General features: G+C 63.1%; 2 protein-coding genes across 2 annotated transcripts; both read left to right on the top strand.

The window, feature by feature from the left end:
* The first annotated feature begins 2,933 nt into the window (after positions 1-2,933).
* On the top strand, positions 2,934-8,462 carry MRGBP (MRG domain binding protein). Its single transcript, XM_079944907.1, has 5 exons — positions 2,934-3,285; positions 3,644-3,765; positions 6,546-6,627; positions 6,908-6,982; positions 7,455-8,462. Exons 1-5 carry the CDS (start codon positions 3,138-3,140, stop codon positions 7,640-7,642), a joined length of 615 nt encoding a protein of 204 aa, XP_079801033.1. The 5' UTR covers positions 2,934-3,137; the 3' UTR covers positions 7,643-8,462.
* A 2,621-nt stretch (positions 8,463-11,083) lies between these two features.
* Positions 11,084-18,347, top strand: OGFR (opioid growth factor receptor). The gene is made up of 7 exons (XM_079946294.1): positions 11,084-11,268; positions 12,969-13,037; positions 13,680-13,758; positions 14,622-14,700; positions 15,440-15,506; positions 16,149-16,297; positions 17,037-18,347. The coding sequence occupies exons 1-7, from the start codon at positions 11,122-11,124 to the stop codon at positions 18,028-18,030; spliced, it is 1,584 nt and encodes a 527-aa protein (XP_079802420.1). The 5' UTR covers positions 11,084-11,121; the 3' UTR covers positions 18,031-18,347.
* Positions 18,348-19,136: the final 789 nt, after the last annotated feature.

Below are 19,136 nucleotides of genomic sequence, written 5' to 3'. Positions count from 1 at the left end.
ATGGTGTGAGAAAATTTTATAAATGCATTCTTTTACATGTAGCTGTCCATTTTCCCAGCACCACTTATTGAAGAGACTGTCTTTTCTCCATTGTATATTCTTGCCTCCTTTGTTGTAGATAATTGACCACAAGTGTGTGGGTTTATTTCTGGGCTTTCTGTCCACACTGACCCATGTGTCTGTTTTTGTGCCAGTGCCATACTGTTTTGATGACTGTAGTTTCATAGTATAGTCTGAAGTCAGGGAGCGTGGTTCCTCCAGATCTGTTCTTCTTTCTCAAGGCTGTTTTTGGCTATTCAGGGTCTTTGTGTTTCCATACAAATTTTAAAATTATTTGTTCTAGTTCTGTGAAAAATAACATTGGTAGTTTGATCCAATGTCTTCTTTACTGGGGGAGGAGCTACCCATCCCCCACCCCTCCCAGGGCCCTGGAGGTCTAGTTGCCCAGAACATCCAGGGGAAGCCCTTGGTCTTAGCTGGCCCCTGCAGTGTGTGTCCAGGGCTCTGAGCACCCAGAGTGTGTCCAGGGGTGGTGTCTGAGCCATGCCAGGATCCAGGGACCCCTGTGCACTGAGATCAAGAGTGTGGGGCTCAGAGTCAGGTTCCTGGTTGCACCTGTGGCCTCTCTCTGAAGTCCTGCCACCTGGGGCTGTCCTCATCCCCAGGGAAGCTCCCTTCTCTTCCACTCCTTCACATAAGATCTTATGTCTTCTTCAGTGTGATCCCCAGAGTGTGGGCTCCCAGCAGAGCAGTCACCATGCCCAGTCCCTACCCACACCCCCGTACCAAGCATGCAGGAGGCACTCAACAATCAACTGCTAATGACACCTGAGTGACCGCCTCTTCCCCAGCCATGTTTCATCCCTAGACAACACCCACCCCTTGCCTTCGTAACCAGGTGGGAAGAAACTGCCCATAACAGAGGAATTTCTCCCCAGCAGCTTTCCATTCATGGGCTAAGGGGCTTCCTTCAGCCCAGACTCTCATGATCATCCCAGAAGGAAACGCACCGGGCCCACACACATCTCTCTATCCAGCTTCATTTCACTTTTTAAAACTTTTTTCCACATCTTATTTTGAGGCTGCTCATCCTAAGTAACTCCCAGGTGGCCCCGTCACCCACGCTGGATCACCAGTGCAGTCAGTCGCTCTGAAGCCCGATGCTTGATTCACCAAAACCCAGAGGCTGAAGGCGCAGGCACAGTGCTCCCGATCCCCTAATCCTGCCTAAGTCTAGCTCCAACTGTGCTCACATCTGTGCGACACGGGGAAATAAGCCAAATCACTGGGATTAGGCAGAGTCCTGGCAGCTGAGCACGGCATTCAGCTCCATCCTGACGCTGGGCACGGAGGCGGGCACGGAACCCACAGATAGAGTTGGTGGAGCAGACAGGCAGTAACTGGGAGGCTTCGAGTAAGAAAGATGTGGAGAAGATGGTTTCCTTTTGCCCAAATTGTCCAACCTGTCTCTCTGCATCGAGTCTGATTGCCAGGGACGCATTCCAGGATCTGCCTAGAACAAAGGGAACCAGGTGTCTGTGGACCACAGCAGCTGGCCAAACACGGTTCAGGTGCAGTGGCCACCACAGAGGACCAAGACACAGCCCGGCCCCCAGAACCTCCAGTGCAGTGGGGAAAATAATCAGGCACAGCTGACTCCAGGCAGGGCCGAAGAGACTGCAGGAGAGGGGCACAAACCAGCCAAGGCAGTCGGGGGGGGGGGCGGTTCCTGGGGGAGGAGGCTCTCCAGATTGAAGAAGGCAGGGATGGGGTAGGGGATGAGCAGAGGGCGAACCTGGTGGAGGCGCAGGGACCACGACGTGTCTCGGAACAGTAGGGAGATAAATGGTGAGGGCCACTGTCTGTTAGCACTTCCTGTGTGACAGAGCCCGTGTTAAGTGGCTTTGGGCCCTGCTTCATTCCCACCTCGCAGCAACCCCCTGAGGGGAGCCCCACCTGTGCGTCAGAGAGAGGAGAGGAGCACAGGCCCAGCTGGAATCACAACGTCCAGCCACATCGTGGCTCCCAGGACGGCTGGTGGCCCTGGGCCATTGTGGAATCCTCTATGGGCCACGTTTCCCCACTTTGTGGGGACCGGCATCGCCAGCATCGCCCTTCACGGATGGGAAGACTCAGGCTCTGAGTCCCCGGGCTGTCCCAGGGGGTGAGGCTGGCCAGAGTGGCTCCAAATGTTTGCTAAGAAGCCCGAGCGTGTGCCCGGGTCCCCAAGCAGAAACCAGCCCCCATCAGCACCCCCGGGGAAGGCGCCGTCGTCGCTCCCATTGCACGGAGGAAGGCACTGCGGCCTGGAGAGGTTCAGCACACAGCTGGCAGGCCGCAGAGCCGGAAGGGGACCCGGAAGCCTGACGGAGAGTCTACACTCAGCGGGAGGCGAAGAGCGTTCCTCGCCTAGGTACCCTCCCCGGTCACCGCGGTGGACTTGACCCGGTGGGGAGGGGCCGGGGAGAAGCCCGAGGTGGGCGGGGATGGGGCGGGGCGGAGCAGGCGGCCTCGATTGGGTGCTGCTTTGAGCTCGTCACGGGACTGCCCCCAGGCCGGCGCCCCGCTTGACCCCACCCTCGGACCAGACTCCGCCCAGGCCCAGGCCCCGCCCCTCCCCGGCCAGGGTTAACCCACTTGCCGACCACTCCAGAGGCCCGGGCCGGGGAGGATGGGCCCGGACGCCCCTTCCCCGGTGCGCAGGAGCCCCTCTGCAGCGCTCAGGCCAGGGGCAATGGAAGCTCTTGGAGCCCACACTCGCAGGCATTGTAGGTTGCCTGTTTCTTTTCTTCTTAGCTGCTTTACTGGGGTGTAACTTGAAATTCCGCCATTTAAAGCGTACAGTTCAGCGGGGTTTACCCCGAGCTGTGCAGATATCGCCACAACCTAATTTAGGGCGTTTCCATCCCTCTCCCCAAACGCACTCCTTCCAGTGATCCGCACTCTGACGGCGCTGCGCCGCGGGACCGGGCCGCCAGGAGTCGCCGCGACCCAGCCCGCAGCTGCGCCTGCGCAGGCGCCGCGCGCGAGCCCGAGAGCGAACCCACCGAGCGCGCGCCCGCCCCGTGGAGTGCGCCTGCGCGGAGCCCGTGGCCGCGCCAGCTCCCGCAGGGGGCTCGTCGCTGGGCGGCCGGGCTATGGGGGAGGCTGAGGTGGGCGGCGGCGGCGCGGCGGGCGACAAGGGGCCGGGAGAAGCGGCCACCAGCCCTGCCGAGGAGACGGTGGTGTGGAGCCCCGAGGTGGAGGTGTGCCTCTTCCACGCCATGCTGGGCCACAAGCCCGTCGGTGAGCGGAGCGCCGCGCCGAGGCCGCGCACCCGCGTGGGGGCGGGGCGGCGGGCAACGGCCGGGGGCGCGCGCGGGGCGGACGGGGCGGGGCCTCCTGTGCCTGCACCCCCGCCGACCCTGCCCCCACCTGCGCACCCCACCCCCTCCCTCAGCCCCCGCTCCTGCGCCCAGCCACCCCGGCCCCTCTTTACTCCTTCCCCGCTGACCCCTGCCCTTTCCTCTGCCCCCGCACCCCTGCTCCCCTAACCCCCAGCCCCTCCAACCGCTGCCCCTCTCGCCCCCTTGCCCCCCACCTCTCCTCTCCACCCTACCTGCTGGCCCGCCCCTCCCCACGAGCTGACCCCTTCCTTCTGCAGGTGTGAACCGGCACTTCCACATGATCTGTATCCGAGACAAGTTCAGCCAGAACATCGGGCGGCAGGTCCCATCCAAGGTCATCTGGGACCACCTGAGCACCATGTACGACATGCAGGCGCTGGTGAGCAGGACCCCACCCTCCCCCGTCCTCCCAGGGCCAGAGCCCCTCGCTCCCCAGACAGAGCTGGTGGCAGGGAGCCCCCTCCGTGCCTCCTCCCTGGGTCCTTGCCGGGCCCTGGCCTCAGGGACCTTGATGTCTGGGATGTCCCACAGGGGACCAGTTGTTGAACAAGATAGCTCTGAGTAGTTTAACGAAACACAAGCCTAATGACGGTAGCTACTTATCGCGTGGAACTACCTTAGGTGGGGGGTTGGGGGGTGGCCGGTTAAGGTCTTGCCAGGAGATAACTAGGGAGCTGAAGCTCATGGGAGGGGGCTCTTAGGCCATTGTCAGTCTTGTGGAAAGTCCCCGAGTGCTACAGGCAGGGAGGTGACCGGGTCTGAGTCACATTAAGATGAATACGGTGGTTTCTGTGAGAACCAGGCAGGCAGGGGCCCAGGCCTCATGGAACCCCCAGCTGGCCGTGTCTGAGGGGGAAAAGGTTAACTAGGTAACCAGGATGGCAGAAAAGACAGGTGGGCATTCCCGGCAGAGGAATGGCAGGTGTCAAGGCCCTGTGGCAGCAGGCATTGGTGCGTCAGGGAACGCAGAGGAGGCCGGGGTGTCTGGAGAATGAGTGGGAGTGGGGATGTCAGGTGACCAGCAGGGTGGGAGAGCGTGCTGGGGTTAGGCAAGGCTCTGCCTCTCCTCGGGACTTGGGGCTGCCCCAGCCCCCCAGCTGAGACCTGCTGCACATCTGTGAGGTGGAGAGCGAAGCCCGGGCCTTCTTGTGTCCATAAACCGCGCTGCCATTTGCTCCCTGTTGGTCTTGGGCAAGTCGTTTGCGCCTCGTCGTCCTCGCATAGAAAGGGGAACTGACAGCTGGGCCCTGGAACTGACCTCCTGGCCCACAGTCAGTACCCAGGAAACTCGAGGACAAGTCGCTAAACTAAAGCAGGCCCTGCAGGGGGGCCGTGCCCATGAGCTGGGGCCCCGCTCCCCGAGAATTCCTGTGTTCAGAGGCTTGACAGGACTCCCGTGCTTGTCACGTTGGGGGTCCCCCGACCCCCAGGAACCTCCTGCACCCCGACTCCAGGCTGGGGGCCAGGAGCTAGACACAGAGATGAGTGTGGCAGGGCCCCTGTCCTGGGGGGCCCTGGTGCGGTAGGAGAGACAGTTGGCTCTCAGGCACCGGCCCTGGCTCCAAGGTCCTGTGGCTGTGACGCCCAGCACAGGGCCCACGTGACACTGGGGGGGGCCACCCAGGGGTCTCAGCCCAGGACAGGTGGCCCTTCCCGCCCCGCTTCCTTAGACCCCAGCACTGCTATGGAGCTGATGCCTCGGTCCCCTGGGGCCTCGTAAACATGGGTCTGTGGACCGCACCCCGCAGGTGACCGTGAGCCCCGGAGCCCTCGGGGTTAAACACGAGTCTGTGGACCGCACCCCGCAGGTGACCGTGAGCCCCGGAGGCCTCGGGGTTAAACATGAGTCTGTGGACCGCACCCCGCAGGTGACCGTGAGCCCCGGAGGCCTCGGGGTTAAACATGAGTCTGTGGACCGCACCCCGCAGGTGACCGTGAGCCCCGGAGGCCTCGGGGTTAAACACGAGTCTGTGGACCGCACCCCGCAGGTGACCGTGAGCCCCGGAGCCCTCGGGGTTAAATACGAGTCTGTGGACCGCACCCCGCAGGTGACCGTGAGCCCCGGAGCCCTCGGGGTTAAACACGAGTCTGTGGACCGCACCCCGCAGGTGACCGTGAGCCCCGGAGCCCTCGGGGTTAAACACGAGTCTGTGGACCGCACCCCGCAGGTGACCGTGAGCCCCGGAGCCCTCGGGGTTAAATACGAGTCTGTGGACCGCACCCCGCAGGTGACCGTGAGCCCCGGAGCCCTCGGGGTTAAACATGAGTCTGTGGACCGCACCCCGCAGGTGACCGTGAGCCCCGGAGCCCTCGGGGTTAAACATGAGTCTGTGGACCGCACCCCGCAGGTGACCGTGAGCCCCGGAGCCCTCGGGGTTAAACATGAGTCTGTGGACCGCACCCCGCAGGTGACCGTGAGCCCCGGAGCCCTCGGGGTTTGCGAAGCTCCGGATGCTGGGTGGCACATTTACATGCTGACCACCTGGCTTGTCAGCACAGCTCCCAAGCTGGGGACTGGAGGCCCTGTCTCCTGACCCACCTCCCAACCTAGAGACCCTTCCCACCAGCTCACCTTTCTCTTCGTCCGGTGGTCCGTGTTTTCGGGGCCTCTCTCCCTCTGGCATGTGTGTGACCTCCCTCCATTTTGCTTTGCTTACCTGGTTTCCACGGGGGTGGCTCTCCCTGCCTCCCTGGCTCCTTCCCCCCGGACACGGGACCCAGGCACCATGGCCTTTCCTCACGGCTGTCGCAGGCTCTGAAGGCGCTCTCCTGGAGGGGGAGCCCGTGTAGCCAGGCCACGCCACAGCACTGCCTGACTGCCCCCGGAGGCGTGCCAGCCGGCGGAGCGGCCCGGCATCATCTCAGGTGACACTAAACCCTTATTCCCATCGTGATGCCTGCCTGTGGCCCACAGTGTAGTTTTGCCTTGTCTGGGTCTCTGTGACAAGCCAGCCCCTGTAGACTGCACAAGAGAAAGAAGAAAGGTCTCAGCCCTGCGCCTGCCCACTGCAGCCCCCAAGACGGTCACGTGTGTTCATTGGTCGCTCCTGAGTTGTCTCTTACATGTCTTTAGTCATATTTTCTTTTCAATGTGACTTTTAAAATCAAGTTTTCTTCTTTGTTTCTTAAAAAAAACCAAAATGCCCTGTTTGCCATCAGCACGAGTCTGAGATTCTTCCATTCCCAAATCCAGAGAGGAACTTCGTCCTTCCAGAAGAAATCATTCAAGAAGTCCGAGAAGGTAAGACCGGGTGAGAGCAGATTTGGGAACTAGGAAAGGCTGAGGGTGGTGGCGTCAGGGTGAAGGTCACGAGCCTCGGGGAGTGAGCATCACCGGAGGGGGATGCTGGGCCCTCTGGAGGGGGAGGTCTGGGGGCCCCCGGGACGGGGGGAGGACTTCCTGAAGGACATACACGCCTCCCGAGTCAGGAGGAGCCCCTGGCCTGAGCTGCTGCAGGTCGGGTGGGGCTGTGGCGCCCACCGCCCTGGGCTCTAGGTCACCATAGGCCGTCTCCCCCCAGGAAAAGTGGTCATTGAGGAGGATACGAACGAGGAAATGAAGGAAGATGTGGACCCCCACAATGTGGCCGATGATGGTAAGTATGGAGCTCGCCCACCCCTCCTGGGGCCCCAGGGGCACAGCACCCCAGCCTGGCCAGGCCTCCCCGTCACGGGCAGCCAGGGCCTGGCGTCTGGCTCAGCAGCTGAGAAGGCCCCTTCCGTCTGCTCAGGCAGAGCCTCCCACGCTGGGAGGTCACGCACGGGGCCGGCACGGGGCGGGGAAGGGGGCACAGGACAGCCTGGCCCCGGGCCCGGTCAGTGGTCACGGGGTGCAGGAGGGTGTCCGACTGAAGTGGAACGGGTGGCGGCCGTCTCAGTGCAGGGCAAACCCCAAGGAGCAAAGACGGGCATGCTCCCCCAAGGGGCAGGCCACATGGGCACCCCCGGTTCAGGAGGAGCCTTTTGGGGTCAATGTCATGTGTGTAGGTGTAGACTTCTTAAACCGAACAGGAAGATGAAATAAAATTTTGGATATTCTGTTTTCAGCCAAATGATTTTGTCTCCCAGTTTTTTCATCTTCAGGAAGCTTGGGGAAAGCAACAGAAAAGTCCAGCAAAGACAAAGACAAGAGCAACTCAGACTTGGGGTCCAAAGAGGGGCCGGACAAGCGGAAGCGCAGCCGGGTCACCGACAAAGTCCTGACCGCCAACAGCAACCCCTCCAGCCCCAGCGCGGCCAAGCGGCGCCGGACGTAGACGCTCACAGCAGGCGGGCACCGTGGTCACCAGGCAGTCGGGTCAAATGCCACTGGGCCTGCTGCCTGCCCTCAGGTGCCAGAGGCTCCCGCGGTGCCACTCAGATCTCCTGGGCTCAGATGGCCCCTGACGACCGGAACAGGACCCGTTCAGATGCTGAGACCCAAGAGGTGTGAGCCCAGGCCACGATCACGCCGGACACTCGTGGCTTCGTGACGACGGCTGAGCTGCACCTGTGGCTAAGTGTTGGCACGGGCCTGCAAACCAGGCTGCGAGGGCAGAGAGCGGGGCACAGCCAGCAATAACACACCGACCCCCTCTGTGCTCTGAGGAGCCCCGGTCTTCCCGTTTGTCCATCTGTCCATCTGTCTACCGCTGTCAACTGACTGCGGCCTCAGGAGAGCGTCAGGCCGCGGGCACCGGCCCCTCCGCCACCCGAGAGACTGAGAACTGGGTGTTTTGCCTCACTCACTTGTACTGTAACGATGTATATAATTTGGTTGATGTTTCACTATTTAATTTTTAAGGAGCCTATTTTACTAGTGTTTTATATGGAAAAAAAATACTGCAGAAGTTAAACCTGTGTTGTATTTTTTCTGAGATGTTTTGTTTTAAGGTAACAGACTACTGAGATAATTTTTGCTCAGTTTTTATATGCCGACACAGAGAATTTGTAGCGGTTATTTTTGTATTCTCAAGTAACTTGCAACAGACCAAATGAGCATGTGGAGGGAGGCAGGCCGTGGGGCTGACCCGCCACAGCCTGGGCCCCGGGCTGACCGAGGTACGCTTGTGTTTGACTGAGGGACATTAAAACACAAAAAGCAACCTGGAGTTGTGTGATTCTGATACCAAAGTAAGTTAACTCCTCCTACAATAGGAAGTTGTATTTTTTCAGGATTTATAACTGAAGCTAACTTTGATGTACTGGATCACTTGATACAATGAATATACAACCTAGTAACAATGGGTTCCAGTGGCTACTTCGTTGCATGTAAGCAACCCTTCAAATGCAAAATGTCAGGAGAGCAAACCAGCGGGAACTGGTGCCTCCTTCCGAAGAACAAACGAACGTGAAGGCGAGAATTCTGGCTGAGCTCGTGTTGAGAGGCACAGCCGGGCCTCCCGAGTGACGGCGAAGGTGCTCGCCCTCATCTGGACAAACCACGAGGACATTGAATGCCACCCGTCCCCCAGCACCAGGAGCACGAGGTCAGAACAGGCTGAGCCCACGAGGCCAGGCCAGGAGCTCCATGGGCTGAGGCCACCTGGCGCGGGGTCGGAGGCCGGCACTCGCTTCCCCGGCAGGGCTGACGTTGTCCAGCAGTGTCTTGTGTCAGGTTGAGCGTCTTGGGTCGGGTCTGCCGACCCTGAGCAGCCCTGGCCTTCCAGCCCGACTTTCCTGTGTGGGCAGCTGGGGCAGAAGCTTGCACCCCACGGTCAGACCTGCCTCATGGGGGGCCCCCGTGGGGTAAGTCTCCAGCAGAAGATCACAGCCTCGGCGGTAACCTCCTGCCACGGGTCGCGGGGGGGTGGATCTAGACGGAGCCCAGGTGCAGTTGGGTGTGAATGGCACTTGTAAAGTGGAAGCTGGGCAGCATCTGAGAACAAGCCTTGTGCGTGGCCGCAGGCAGCCGTGGGAAGGCTGTGCTCTGAGTGCCGCAGGCTGGGGCCACGGCCCTGCCTCCGCTGCATGCTTGTCTGTTCTCTGGGGCAGAGCGGGGGAACCTGCCCACCCACGTGCTCTCAGAGCTGCCCAACCCTGGAGGGCACCCCAGCACCCATCAGTGCCTCATCAGAGGCTGGAAGTCACAGCCAGGGCCTCCGAGGCCAGCTGCAAGTCAGCTAAGGTGAAGGCCAGGCCCGTGGCCGCAGCCTGCGGTGGGCCAGCCCCACCCGATGCCTGGCAGCTCTCCTGTCACCTGCTCCTCGGGACACCTGCCCAGGCCATCGGTGGCAGACGATTTGCAGAAATGCCCAGAGCTCCATACCTTTGGCGGAGTCACCACTGTCCTTCTAGAAAGTCGTCCAGGCAAGATGGTACCCAGAGAGGTAACAGGTTGGTGAGCCTGCAAGGAATTGGCACCAGCACCAAAAAAGGTCTTTAGCTGTGCCCGTGGCCAAGATTGGCAGGTTCTGTTCAGCTCTGGGTTGTTCCCGGCCACACAGCTTGAGGACTGTCACGTCCCCTGAGGCCTGGTAGCTGACTTGCAGGGCTGGGCGAGGTCAGCATCCCCGGGGGCTGGGCTGGGCCTCAGTCTGTGTTGAACAGCCCCGAGGGTGATCCCCGGTCATTTCTGCCTCCAGGTGTTTGGATCTTTGCCTGGTGGCCCCTCGTAAGTGCAGGCAGCCCCTGTGCTTTCTTATAACCATTATAATGCAGCAAGGGGGACAGGAGGGCAGACCCACGAGGACACTGCACTATGGGACTCTCTACTGGAGAGAGACTTTCCCGCTGGCCTTGAAGAAGCAAACTGCCCAGTTGTGAACTTCTGGAGGGGACACAGGGATCTCTGCCCTACTGCTCAGAAAGATGGGTTCTACCAACCATCTGAGGGGGCTTGAAAGCAGTTCAGTCCCCAAAGGAAATCTGATGAGACTGCTGCCCCAGCCGACACCTGGAGGGCATCCTGGGGGGACACCTGGGGGACAACTTCCAGGGGGTGTCCTCCTGGGGGCATCCTTGCGGGGGGACATCCTCCACAAATTCGTACAGGGTGGGGGACATCTGCTGTGGACAACCTCCAGGGGGCCACCCTTCGGGGGACATCCTGCCTCAGGTCATCCTGAGGGGGCACCATGGTGGAGAGAGGTATCCTCCAGGGGGAATGTTCTGGAGGGGAAGGGACATTCTGGGGGGTGCTCTGGGGGACAGGGACCCTCTGGAAACATCCTCAGAGGAGAGGGCATCCTGGGCTACATTCTTCTGAGGAGGACGTGGGGGCGGGGCTTCTTCCAGGGGATGGTTCTGGACTTCTAGGAGGTAAGCATCCTCCAAGAAAAAGATCTCCAGGGTGGGGATCTCAGGGTGGAGGGGAACATTCCCGGACAGTGGAAGAGAGACTTTTCAGGTTGGTGGGCTGGGGAGGCAAGCATCCTCCAGGGAAACATCTTTGGGAGGGACGTTTTCCCAGGGGGAAGGGATATTCTGGGAGGATCCTGAGGGGGTGTCCGCGGGGAGCATCCTCCAGGGGGCCTCTCCAGGGAGAAATCACCAAGGTGGGCATGTGGGGGGCAACCTCACGGGGGAAGGGGGTGAGCGTTTTCCGGAGGAGCCTTCTCGGGGTGATGGGCCTCCTCCAGGGGGACATCCTTCAGGGGTCCTCCTGGGGATGGGCCTCCTCCGGGCGGGGCGGACGGAGTCGGCAGCCCCGGGCCCGCCCCCGGCACGCCCCCTGGCACGCCCCCCGGCACGCCCCCGCGCTTCCTCCCTCTATCACTTTCGCTTCCGCCGGAGCGGGTCCCGCCGCCGCTGGAGTATGGAGGACCCGGACTGCGACTCGACCTGGGAGGAGGACGAGGAGGAGGACGGCGAGGGCCCGAGGGCCGGAGCCGACGAGGATGGCGAGGCCGGCGCTCCGGGGGACGTGGAGGCCGAGGCGGACGCGCGGCCCAGCGCGTTCCAGGTGCCGCCCCCGCGCGCTGGGGACCCGGCGCCCCTGGGGAGGCCGCGTTGGAATAGGGGGCAAGGCCCGGCTCCTGGAAAATCGTTGCCCCCCCGGCCCCGGGGCCGAGTGTGGAGGCCCCTCCCGGAGACCCGGCTTGGGGCCCGGCTCCCCATCTCCAACGGTTGCCCTCTTCCCGGCCCTGTCCTCCTCCCCCATCGTGATCCCCAGGGCACCCTGAGATCCGCCCCCGCACCAGGGCACCTTGCAGGGAATCCAGGGCCACCCTCAGACCCCTGTCCCCAGGACCAGATCTGCGTAAGGACACCTCTTCAAGGGGGTGGCCCCGCACATCCTGGACTCCCCTCTGTCCTACCCCAGCCTCAGGCCCTGGCTCTGTCCTCTAACGAGGCCCCAGCCCTCAGTGCTGGCCACCCCCACTGCTCCCCTCGGCCTCCCGGAGCTCCTCCTCCACCCGGCGCCCCTCGGGGCTCACCTCACCCTGCCCCACCGTCCAGGACTCCAGCTTCCCTCAGGCCCAGAGCCCCCAGCCTGCCCCACCCCCATGATCCTCACTGGGCACAGCACCCACCCACTCGGGCTGGGGCTGACCCCACGTCGTCTTGGAGGTGGCCTTACAGGCTACATGTGTGTGGTGTGCCTGCGCCAGGGTGGCCGGCTGTGCCCACCGGTTACTCGTTGTCACCACTGGTTACTTGTCATAACCATGGTAACTCATCATTACCAGCGGTTACTTGCTAGCACTCGCCGGGTGTTACATTCCCGGAGTGGGTGCAGCTGGGGTTCTGGGTAAGAGGGAAGGCCCCAAGTGGTAGCTGTCACCATGTGTCCCCCTCACTTTGGGATGAGGGCGTCCTGGCACCATGTCTAGGGAGTCTTGAATTCCAGCCTGTGTGGTGTCGGGGATGGATTCTCCCTGTAGCAGATGAGAGCCCTGGTTTTCAGGTTTCCCTCTGTGTCTTGGACTGGTCAGTCAGCGAGAGGGACCCCAAGGGGCTCCTGGGCCTGGCTGGAAGGCCGGCGGCCTCAGCACTTCTCTAGTGTTTCAGGGAGGTCGGCTGGGCAGTGGTCAGGGTCACAGGTCACAGGAGTCAGAGGGCAGGAATCTGGCTCTTTCCCCAGGCAGATGCCCACCGGGCATGGTGCAGCGTAGGTGAGAGGACACTGTCACCACCATAGCTCCATGGGCAGACAAATGGAAACTGATGGAGGGGCGGGGCCAGCTTCTGCTGAGTTTCAGTTTCATCCGCTGTCCATTGGCCACACTGGCATCTGGCTAAGAAGCCCACCATGGGAAGCATCTGGGGCCCCTCCTGGCAAGGCCAGTGCCCTTAGGGACACAGCCCCTTAGGTGACAACTTAGAGCACAGCGCAAGGAGGAAGTGCTGGGAAAGGCGGGGTTCCCAGGGCGAGGTCCTGGGGTGTGATCCAAGCAGGGTAGCCAGCAAACATGGGAGGAGAAAGTGAAACTAGAGTTAGGGGGGCTCCACCCCAAGAGTGCACATTGGCCTGGGGTTCCTGAGGGCTGGAGCGAGCAGCAGGGGGCCAGCCTCACCCCAGCTACTCCGACCCCCTCTGATTTTGCTGACAGCCCAGGTCCTCGCTGCCGTCGCCAGGATGGGGGCTCCGTGGGGTGGGTCCTGCTTGCTGGCCACCTTGAGGAGTGGGGAGGGGCCTCATCCAATCTCCTCTCTTCCCAGCTCAAGGTGACAGGGTCCCGAAACTGGCGCGCAGCGCGGGACACACGCAGGTACCGGCACCACTACCCGGTAGGTAGCTGCCTGCAGCGCCCTTGCCCCCTGCAGCCCACCCAGGACCAAATCCTCCTCCCGGAGAAGGCCAGCTGGCCAGTGTCCCACCAGCCCTTCTCAGACAATGTCCCACGTCCTGCCGGACACCCCAGCTGGGCCTGCTGCTTCTTCCCCTAATCATGGGGTGACAGCACGGCGCCCTAACTCCCATCTCAGTGCCCTTACCTTTAAAACACGTGACGGCGCCAGCCGGCAGCTCGTCCACAGGAGGCCCGGCACCGCTAGCCCGTCTCACAGCCTCCTTTCCCTCAGCCCTGGCTGTCTGCACCCAAGAGTCTCGGGCGATCCTTGGGCTGTCTTTGGGGTGCAGATGAAGGGGACCTCCCAGCCCTGGCCCGCGTTGGTGGGGGGAAGGTCGTCGCTGGTGGTCAGAGGTGGCTGCTGTCCCCCAAGTGTGGAGGCTCGTCCTCACCTTCGGGGTGGAGGGCGCAGGCTTGGCACTCGGGGTCTTCACCAGCCTTCCGGATGCCTGGAGGTTCAGGGGCCAAGAGCAGACACCCGCTCCCTCCCACCCATCCCAGGAACGCTTCAGCGTGAGGGGCCCTTGGAGGCGGCCTGTTTTGGTGATGTCCTGTCTGGCACCTTTCTCTGGCTCCTCAGGATTTGGTGGAAGGAGATGCCAGTGGTGACATGCCCAACCTGAGTTTCTACAAAAACGAGATTCGGTTCCTGCCTAACGGTGTGTACCTGCTCAGCTGCTGACAGCTCCAGCCTTGGGGGGCCCCCTTCTCCCCTCTGCCTGTCTGGTCTGCTGGGACCTGGTTTGGACACGTGGCTTTCAGATAGCCCCACGGGGCCCCCTGGAAGCTGCCGAGGGGCTGCCAGGTCCCCAACCCTTGGCCTGGATCCACTGGCCAACGTGCTCCGAAGGGCCAGGCAAGGAATGCTGGTGGCTTTGCAGGCCGCACCGTCTCTGTCCGACTACCCGACTCTCCCTCTATGGTGGGAAAGCAGCATATGTAAACTAACGGGAAAGAACAGTTTTTACGGTTTTAAATGGTTGGGGAAGATTTAAGATGTAATAGCATTTTGTGAGATGTGAAGACCGTATGAGATTCAGATCTCAGTGTCCATAGTGAGGTCTCCTTGGAACCACCCCTGCTTCTGCACTTACGCGCTGTCTGAGGCTGCTTTCCCGCCACAGCACAGGCCGGCGGCCTCAGCTGTTCCCCTCCTGGCCCTTTGCAGAAACGGGCTGCCTTGCGGGAGCCCAGGCTGCAGGTTCTGTCTGAGGGCAGAATTCCGGCCAGCAGCCTGTGCTTTGTGGGCTATGGCGAGGACCCCCTGCTGCAAAGACAGGCGCAGGTTTGGGACCACGTGTCCTTCCCGGATGGGGCCTGCCCACTCAGGTCTGCTCTCCATCAGCAATGAGGGTCCGCTTTCCAGGTGGCAGAGTGGCAGTCGGCCAAAGTAGGGTTAAAATCACACGAGATGTGCACAGCCTGAAGCTGCCAGGCCCCGAGGTCCTCACGAAAGGAGCGGAGGGCAGTGGGGGAAGGGGCTTTCGGGGCCCTGGCTGACTTGTCCCCGTGGGGCTCCCAGGCTGTTTCATTGAAGACATTCTTCAGAACTGGAAGGAAGAGTACGGCCTCCTGGAGGATAATCACTCCTACATCCAGTGGTGAGTGGGCAGGGCGGGGCTGAGCTTGCAGGGCGGGGCTCCGGAGGAGAGGCCTGAGGCACCCCCCAGGCCGGAGCCTGGCTCCGCCTCTCCCAGGCACAGCGCACTGCCCTCAGGGCCCAGTGCCCGGCACTGCTGGCGGGGCAGGGGAGACCGGGTCCTGCAGTCTGGGTTCTCCCGGGTTCTCCAGCTGTAAACAGCCTCTGCCGCTCATGGGGACGGGAAGAGCAGCAAACCAGCGGACTGGAGGCCCCATGAGCCTGTCCCGAGCCTGTCCGCGGAGCCCCTGTGCTGCGGGGGCGGGTTCTAACAGTGCCTTGAGGTGCCCCCGGATGCTGCCCCACAAACGCAGTGTCCTTTAAGGACAGCTTGCAGGGGGCCAACCCGGGGCGCAGGGTTCCCCGGGGAATCATTCCACAGCATTAATGATGGGAGGAACAGAAGAACGTGAAAATGAAAAGGAATGGAGGGCTTCCCGGGGGGCGGCTGGCAGGTGCCCTTGCTGCTGAGTGGGCAAGCTGGGACTTCTGTAGGTGGGTCTGTCCTGGGCACCCTCCCTGGAGCTCTCCCACCCTTGCCCCTTGGCTTTACTGACTGGTGAGAACCTGTGGCACGTGTGGTCCCGCCAGCCCCCGGAGGCAAGCGGAGAGCCGCCCCAGGCTGCCCAGCCAACGCGTGCCAGGTGGCTGGTGGCCCGCGTCTGCCACTGCCGGGGCCTGTGCCATCTCCTCCTTCACAGGCTGTTTCCCCTGCGGGAGCCGGGAGTGAACTGTCACGCCAAGCCCCTCACGCTGCGAGAGGTCGAGGTGAGTCTAAAGGCCCGGGGAGGGGTCTGGCTGGCCACAGGGGTTCACGGGCCCTTCCGGAGCTGCTGGAGGTACAGGAGCTAGAGGAGCCCCTCCCCCCGCTGTGTAACTATCTTCCCTCCCAAGTGGTCCTCGCCTCTGCCCTCAGTGCTCCTTGCGGGCTTCCAGAGAAATCCGACGGTGAGGATCGCTCACATCCAGGGGTCCGGGCAGGGGCCACGAGCAGAGTCAGAGCGCCCGGGCTCTGCCCTGGTCAGCCCTGGCTTGGGCTGGATTGGGGATGCCCTGGGCGATCGGGAGGGGGCTCCAGGAGCCAAGGAGCCCGCGAGAGAGGCCAGGCAGGTGCACTGAGGAGACGGGGGGGGGGGGTGCTTGCTGCCCCGCGTCCAGCCCTGGAGTCCCTTAGGTCCCCTCTCAGGTCAGGGAGTTCCCCCTGGGGCTACAGCAGCGCCTCAGGCCTCAGAGAGACCCTGCGGCAGCTCAGAGTGAAGAGAGCATCCCTGGGCTTCTGCGCCCTGACGCTTCACCCTAAGGGTCTGAGCCGAAGCCCCGGGATGAATCGGGGACCGAGGGCGGCGTGCGGCCCCACACTGCACTGGCGCCACCCTGAGCTCCCTGCTGCTCTCGGGGGGCGTTTTGCAGGCGTTTAAAAGCTCCACGGAGGCCAGGAAGCGGTTGGTCCAGGCCTACGAGCTCATGCTGGGCTTCTTCGGCATCCAGCTCACGGACCGAGACACGGGCCGCGTGTGCCGGGCGCAGAACTACCAGAAGCGCTTCCAGAACCTCAGCTGGTGAGGGCGCCGCCCAGCCCGGGCCCAGCGGCTCGGGGGCCGCACAGCCGGTCGCAGGCTGGGGACGAGGCGTGGATGGTGGCCCTGTGGTGGCCGGGGCAGGGGAGGGGCTGGGGGCCGGTGCCTGAGGCTCTGGGCATCCTCCTTGCCTGCAGGGCGGGGGTGGACCCCACCTGATAGGGGTGTGAGCACTAAAGAAAGCCGCGTGAGTCCACAAGCTTCGTGGCTGTGCCCCCCTGCCCACGTGGGCATGGGTCAGGTTGTCAGGGGAGCTCCGTCACCCTCACAGCGTCCCTGAGCCTCGCACCCGCTGGGGGTGGCAGGCGCACTCCCCTCTCCTGCCTTGGGAAGCGCTGGGCTTGGGGGAGGCACAGAGCATGACTCTGCTGATGGTACAACCACCCTCGCCCATGGGTAACTGAGGCCCCGCCTCTGGAGGGTCCCCACCTGGTCCTCTTCAGCTGAGGTGGGGGTGGGTGTTCCATGGGACCCAGGGGACAGTCACCCTTCTAGAGGGTGCATCACAGTCCCTCACCTACATGGTCCAGGCTCACGGGCCGTCTTCTCAGGGATCGGGGCCCTGCAGGGGGAGCAAGTGGGGACAGAGACTGGCCTGTGGGCCGGAGTGTCTCTGCTGGTGGACATCAGGCTCTCGGGGTGGCGGGGGAGGGAAGGGTGGGCTTTGGCCGAGCGCCGCCCAGCCCCGCGTAGCCCTGCCAGCGCCCCCTGTCCCCTCCAGGCACAGCCACAACAACCTCCGCATCACCCGCATCCTGAAGTCGCTGGGGGAGCTGGGCCTGGAGCACTACCAGGCCCCCCTGGCCCGCTTCTTCCTGGAGGAGACGCTGGTGCGCCGGCAGCTGCCGGGCGTGCGGCAGAGCGCCCTGGATTACTTTGTGTTCACTGTGCGGTGCCGGCACCAGCGCCGTGAGCTGCTGTACTTCGCCTGGGAGCACTTCCGGCCCCGCTGCAGGTTCGTCTGGGGGCCCCACGACAAGCTGCAGAAGTTCAGGCCGTGCTCTCCTCCCTGCTCGCCCCGGCCGGCCCGCCCAAGGCAGGCCAACGGGGAGGAGAGCCCTGGGGAGCCCCTCCTTGAGGCCGCAGCCCAGGGGCAGACCTGCGGACCAGGGAGGGATGAAGAGGGGGACCCGGTGGCCAAGGGTCCCCAGCCTCCTGGCACAGGGCCCCAGGAAGCTGAAGCCTCGGAGAAGGACCAGGGAGATGAGGCCGGCGACGAGCAGGGGCCAGAGTCTCCAAACCCCAAGGAGAGGAAGAAGAGGAAGTTGGAGGCGAATCTGCGGGCGCGGGCCCCAGGGGAGCCGGGCCCGAGCGCCTCAGAGGTGGAGAAGATCGCCCTGAACTTGGAGGGCTGTGCCCTCAGCCAGGGCAGCCTCGGGGCGGAGACCCAGGAAGTGGGCAGCCAAGCCCCGGAGGAGGCCGAGCAGCCCCGCCCCCAGCCCCTGGAGGCCAAGGTGGCTGACGACGTGAGGAAGCGCAGGAAGACGGAGCAGGTTGCCAGGGATGGTACCGTGACGCTGGCCGCCGCCCAGCCCCCTGCCCCATCAGGGTGCCCAGTGGCTGAAGAGGGTGAAAATGGGGTCAAAGAAGAAGCAGGTGGCCCGGCAGGGCCGGAGCAGGGTGCCCCCGGGAGCCCAGCCACCGCAGGACCCGAGGTGGATGACAGGGCAGAGCCCACGGAGGCAGGACCCTCTGTCGAGCCCGGAGAGCCCTAGGGAAGGGGACGCCCGGGGCCCTGCCCCGCCCCGCCGCAGGCCTGGGAGCCATGTCGCCAGCTGTTCTCCGCGCCCAGCTCTGCGGCCTCTCCCTGCTGGTCACTGCAGCCACTACTGCAACTGCTGGAAGGGCAGGTCCCGCCCTTGGGGAAGGCCAGGCTTTAGCATCCTTCTTACCTCGACCTCACTTCCCGCCTCTTTCGTCCTGTACCGCTGCCCGGCCCCCACCTTTGTAACCTGGCTCCTCATGGGCTGGGGGTGTGGGAGGGGGGCTCATTTTCCTAGTCTGGTGCAGAGGCCTTTTCTGAATAAACTCATCTGACTTTTGAGTGTTTGGGCGTGGATGGTGGCCCTGTGGTGGCCGGGGCAGGGGAGGGGCTGGGGGCTGGACACCCCTGGGTGCGCGTGGCCTGGCTGTGGTACCGCTTTGCCCGTGGGAGTGCCTGGGCTGCAGCAGTGGTGCAGGCCTCCTGGGCACCCTGACCCCAGAGCCGCTGGGGCTGGGCAGCTGGTCCCTCGGCTCCCCTCTGTCCCCTCCCTGGCGGCCACAGCTGCCCCTCACCCCATCGGTCCTCCACGCAGGGACCAGCCTGGGAACGGAGTGACTCCCTCCCTCAGCAGCCCCCACCCCGCAGGGCATGCTCCCCCTCAACCTGGCTTTGTCCCCTGTGCCAGGACCACTCCCTTCCTTTCTACATCAGCACCAAGGACGAGGAGACTCGGAAGTGATGGAGGTCACACCTGGCGGGGGCGGGGGAGGGGGAGGGAGTTAGGGGCCGGGACCTGGGTCCCCTTTTCATGCTCTCCCCACAGCTCCTGTCCTGTGGGGAGGGGGATAGACAAACTGGAAGTCACTCGCTGGGGTGGGGGTGGGACATAGTGTCATCAGGTCCTCGTCCAGACCGTTACGGGGCTCAGGTTCAGGTGGAGAAGCTTGGGGCGTGAAGTGAGAAGTGGACCCCATCGGAGCAGTCCTTGGGGGCCGGATGTCTGTGCCAGCAGTGGGGCCTGGGAACGGGAGGGCAGGCAGCTCGGGCCCACCTGACCCGCAAACTTCGGGGAGAGTGATGGCCCAGAACAGGTGGGCAGTGACACCGGACTGACCG

The sequence above is a fragment of the Stenella coeruleoalba genome (genome assembly GCF_951394435.1).
Source record: "Stenella coeruleoalba genome assembly, chromosome: 15".
NCBI lineage: Eukaryota > Metazoa > Chordata > Mammalia > Artiodactyla > Delphinidae > Stenella > Stenella coeruleoalba.
The sequence above is the reverse complement of the archived record's forward strand: the minus strand, read 5'-3'. Positions and strand labels throughout refer to the sequence as shown.

Excerpts from the sequence above, each read along its gene's own strand:
- OGFR (XM_079946294.1), top strand. The coding sequence starts at position 11,122 with ATGGAGGACCCGGACTGCGACTCGACCTGGGAGGAGGACGAGGAGGAG. Across the intron at positions 14,701-15,439 it reads AATCACTCCTACATCCAGTG|GCTGTTTCCCCTGCGGGAGC; the intron begins GTGAGTGGGCAG and ends CCTCCTTCACAG. Across the intron at positions 15,507-16,148 it reads TCACGCTGCGAGAGGTCGAG|GCGTTTAAAAGCTCCACGGA; the intron begins GTGAGTCTAAAG and ends GGCGTTTTGCAG.
- MRGBP (XM_079944907.1), top strand. The coding sequence starts at position 3,138 with ATGGGGGAGGCTGAGGTGGGCGGCGGCGGCGCGGCGGGCGACAAGGGG. Across the intron at positions 3,766-6,545 it reads TGTACGACATGCAGGCGCTG|CACGAGTCTGAGATTCTTCC; the intron begins GTGAGCAGGACC and ends GTTTGCCATCAG. Across the intron at positions 6,628-6,907 it reads CATTCAAGAAGTCCGAGAAG|GAAAAGTGGTCATTGAGGAG; the intron begins GTAAGACCGGGT and ends GTCTCCCCCCAG.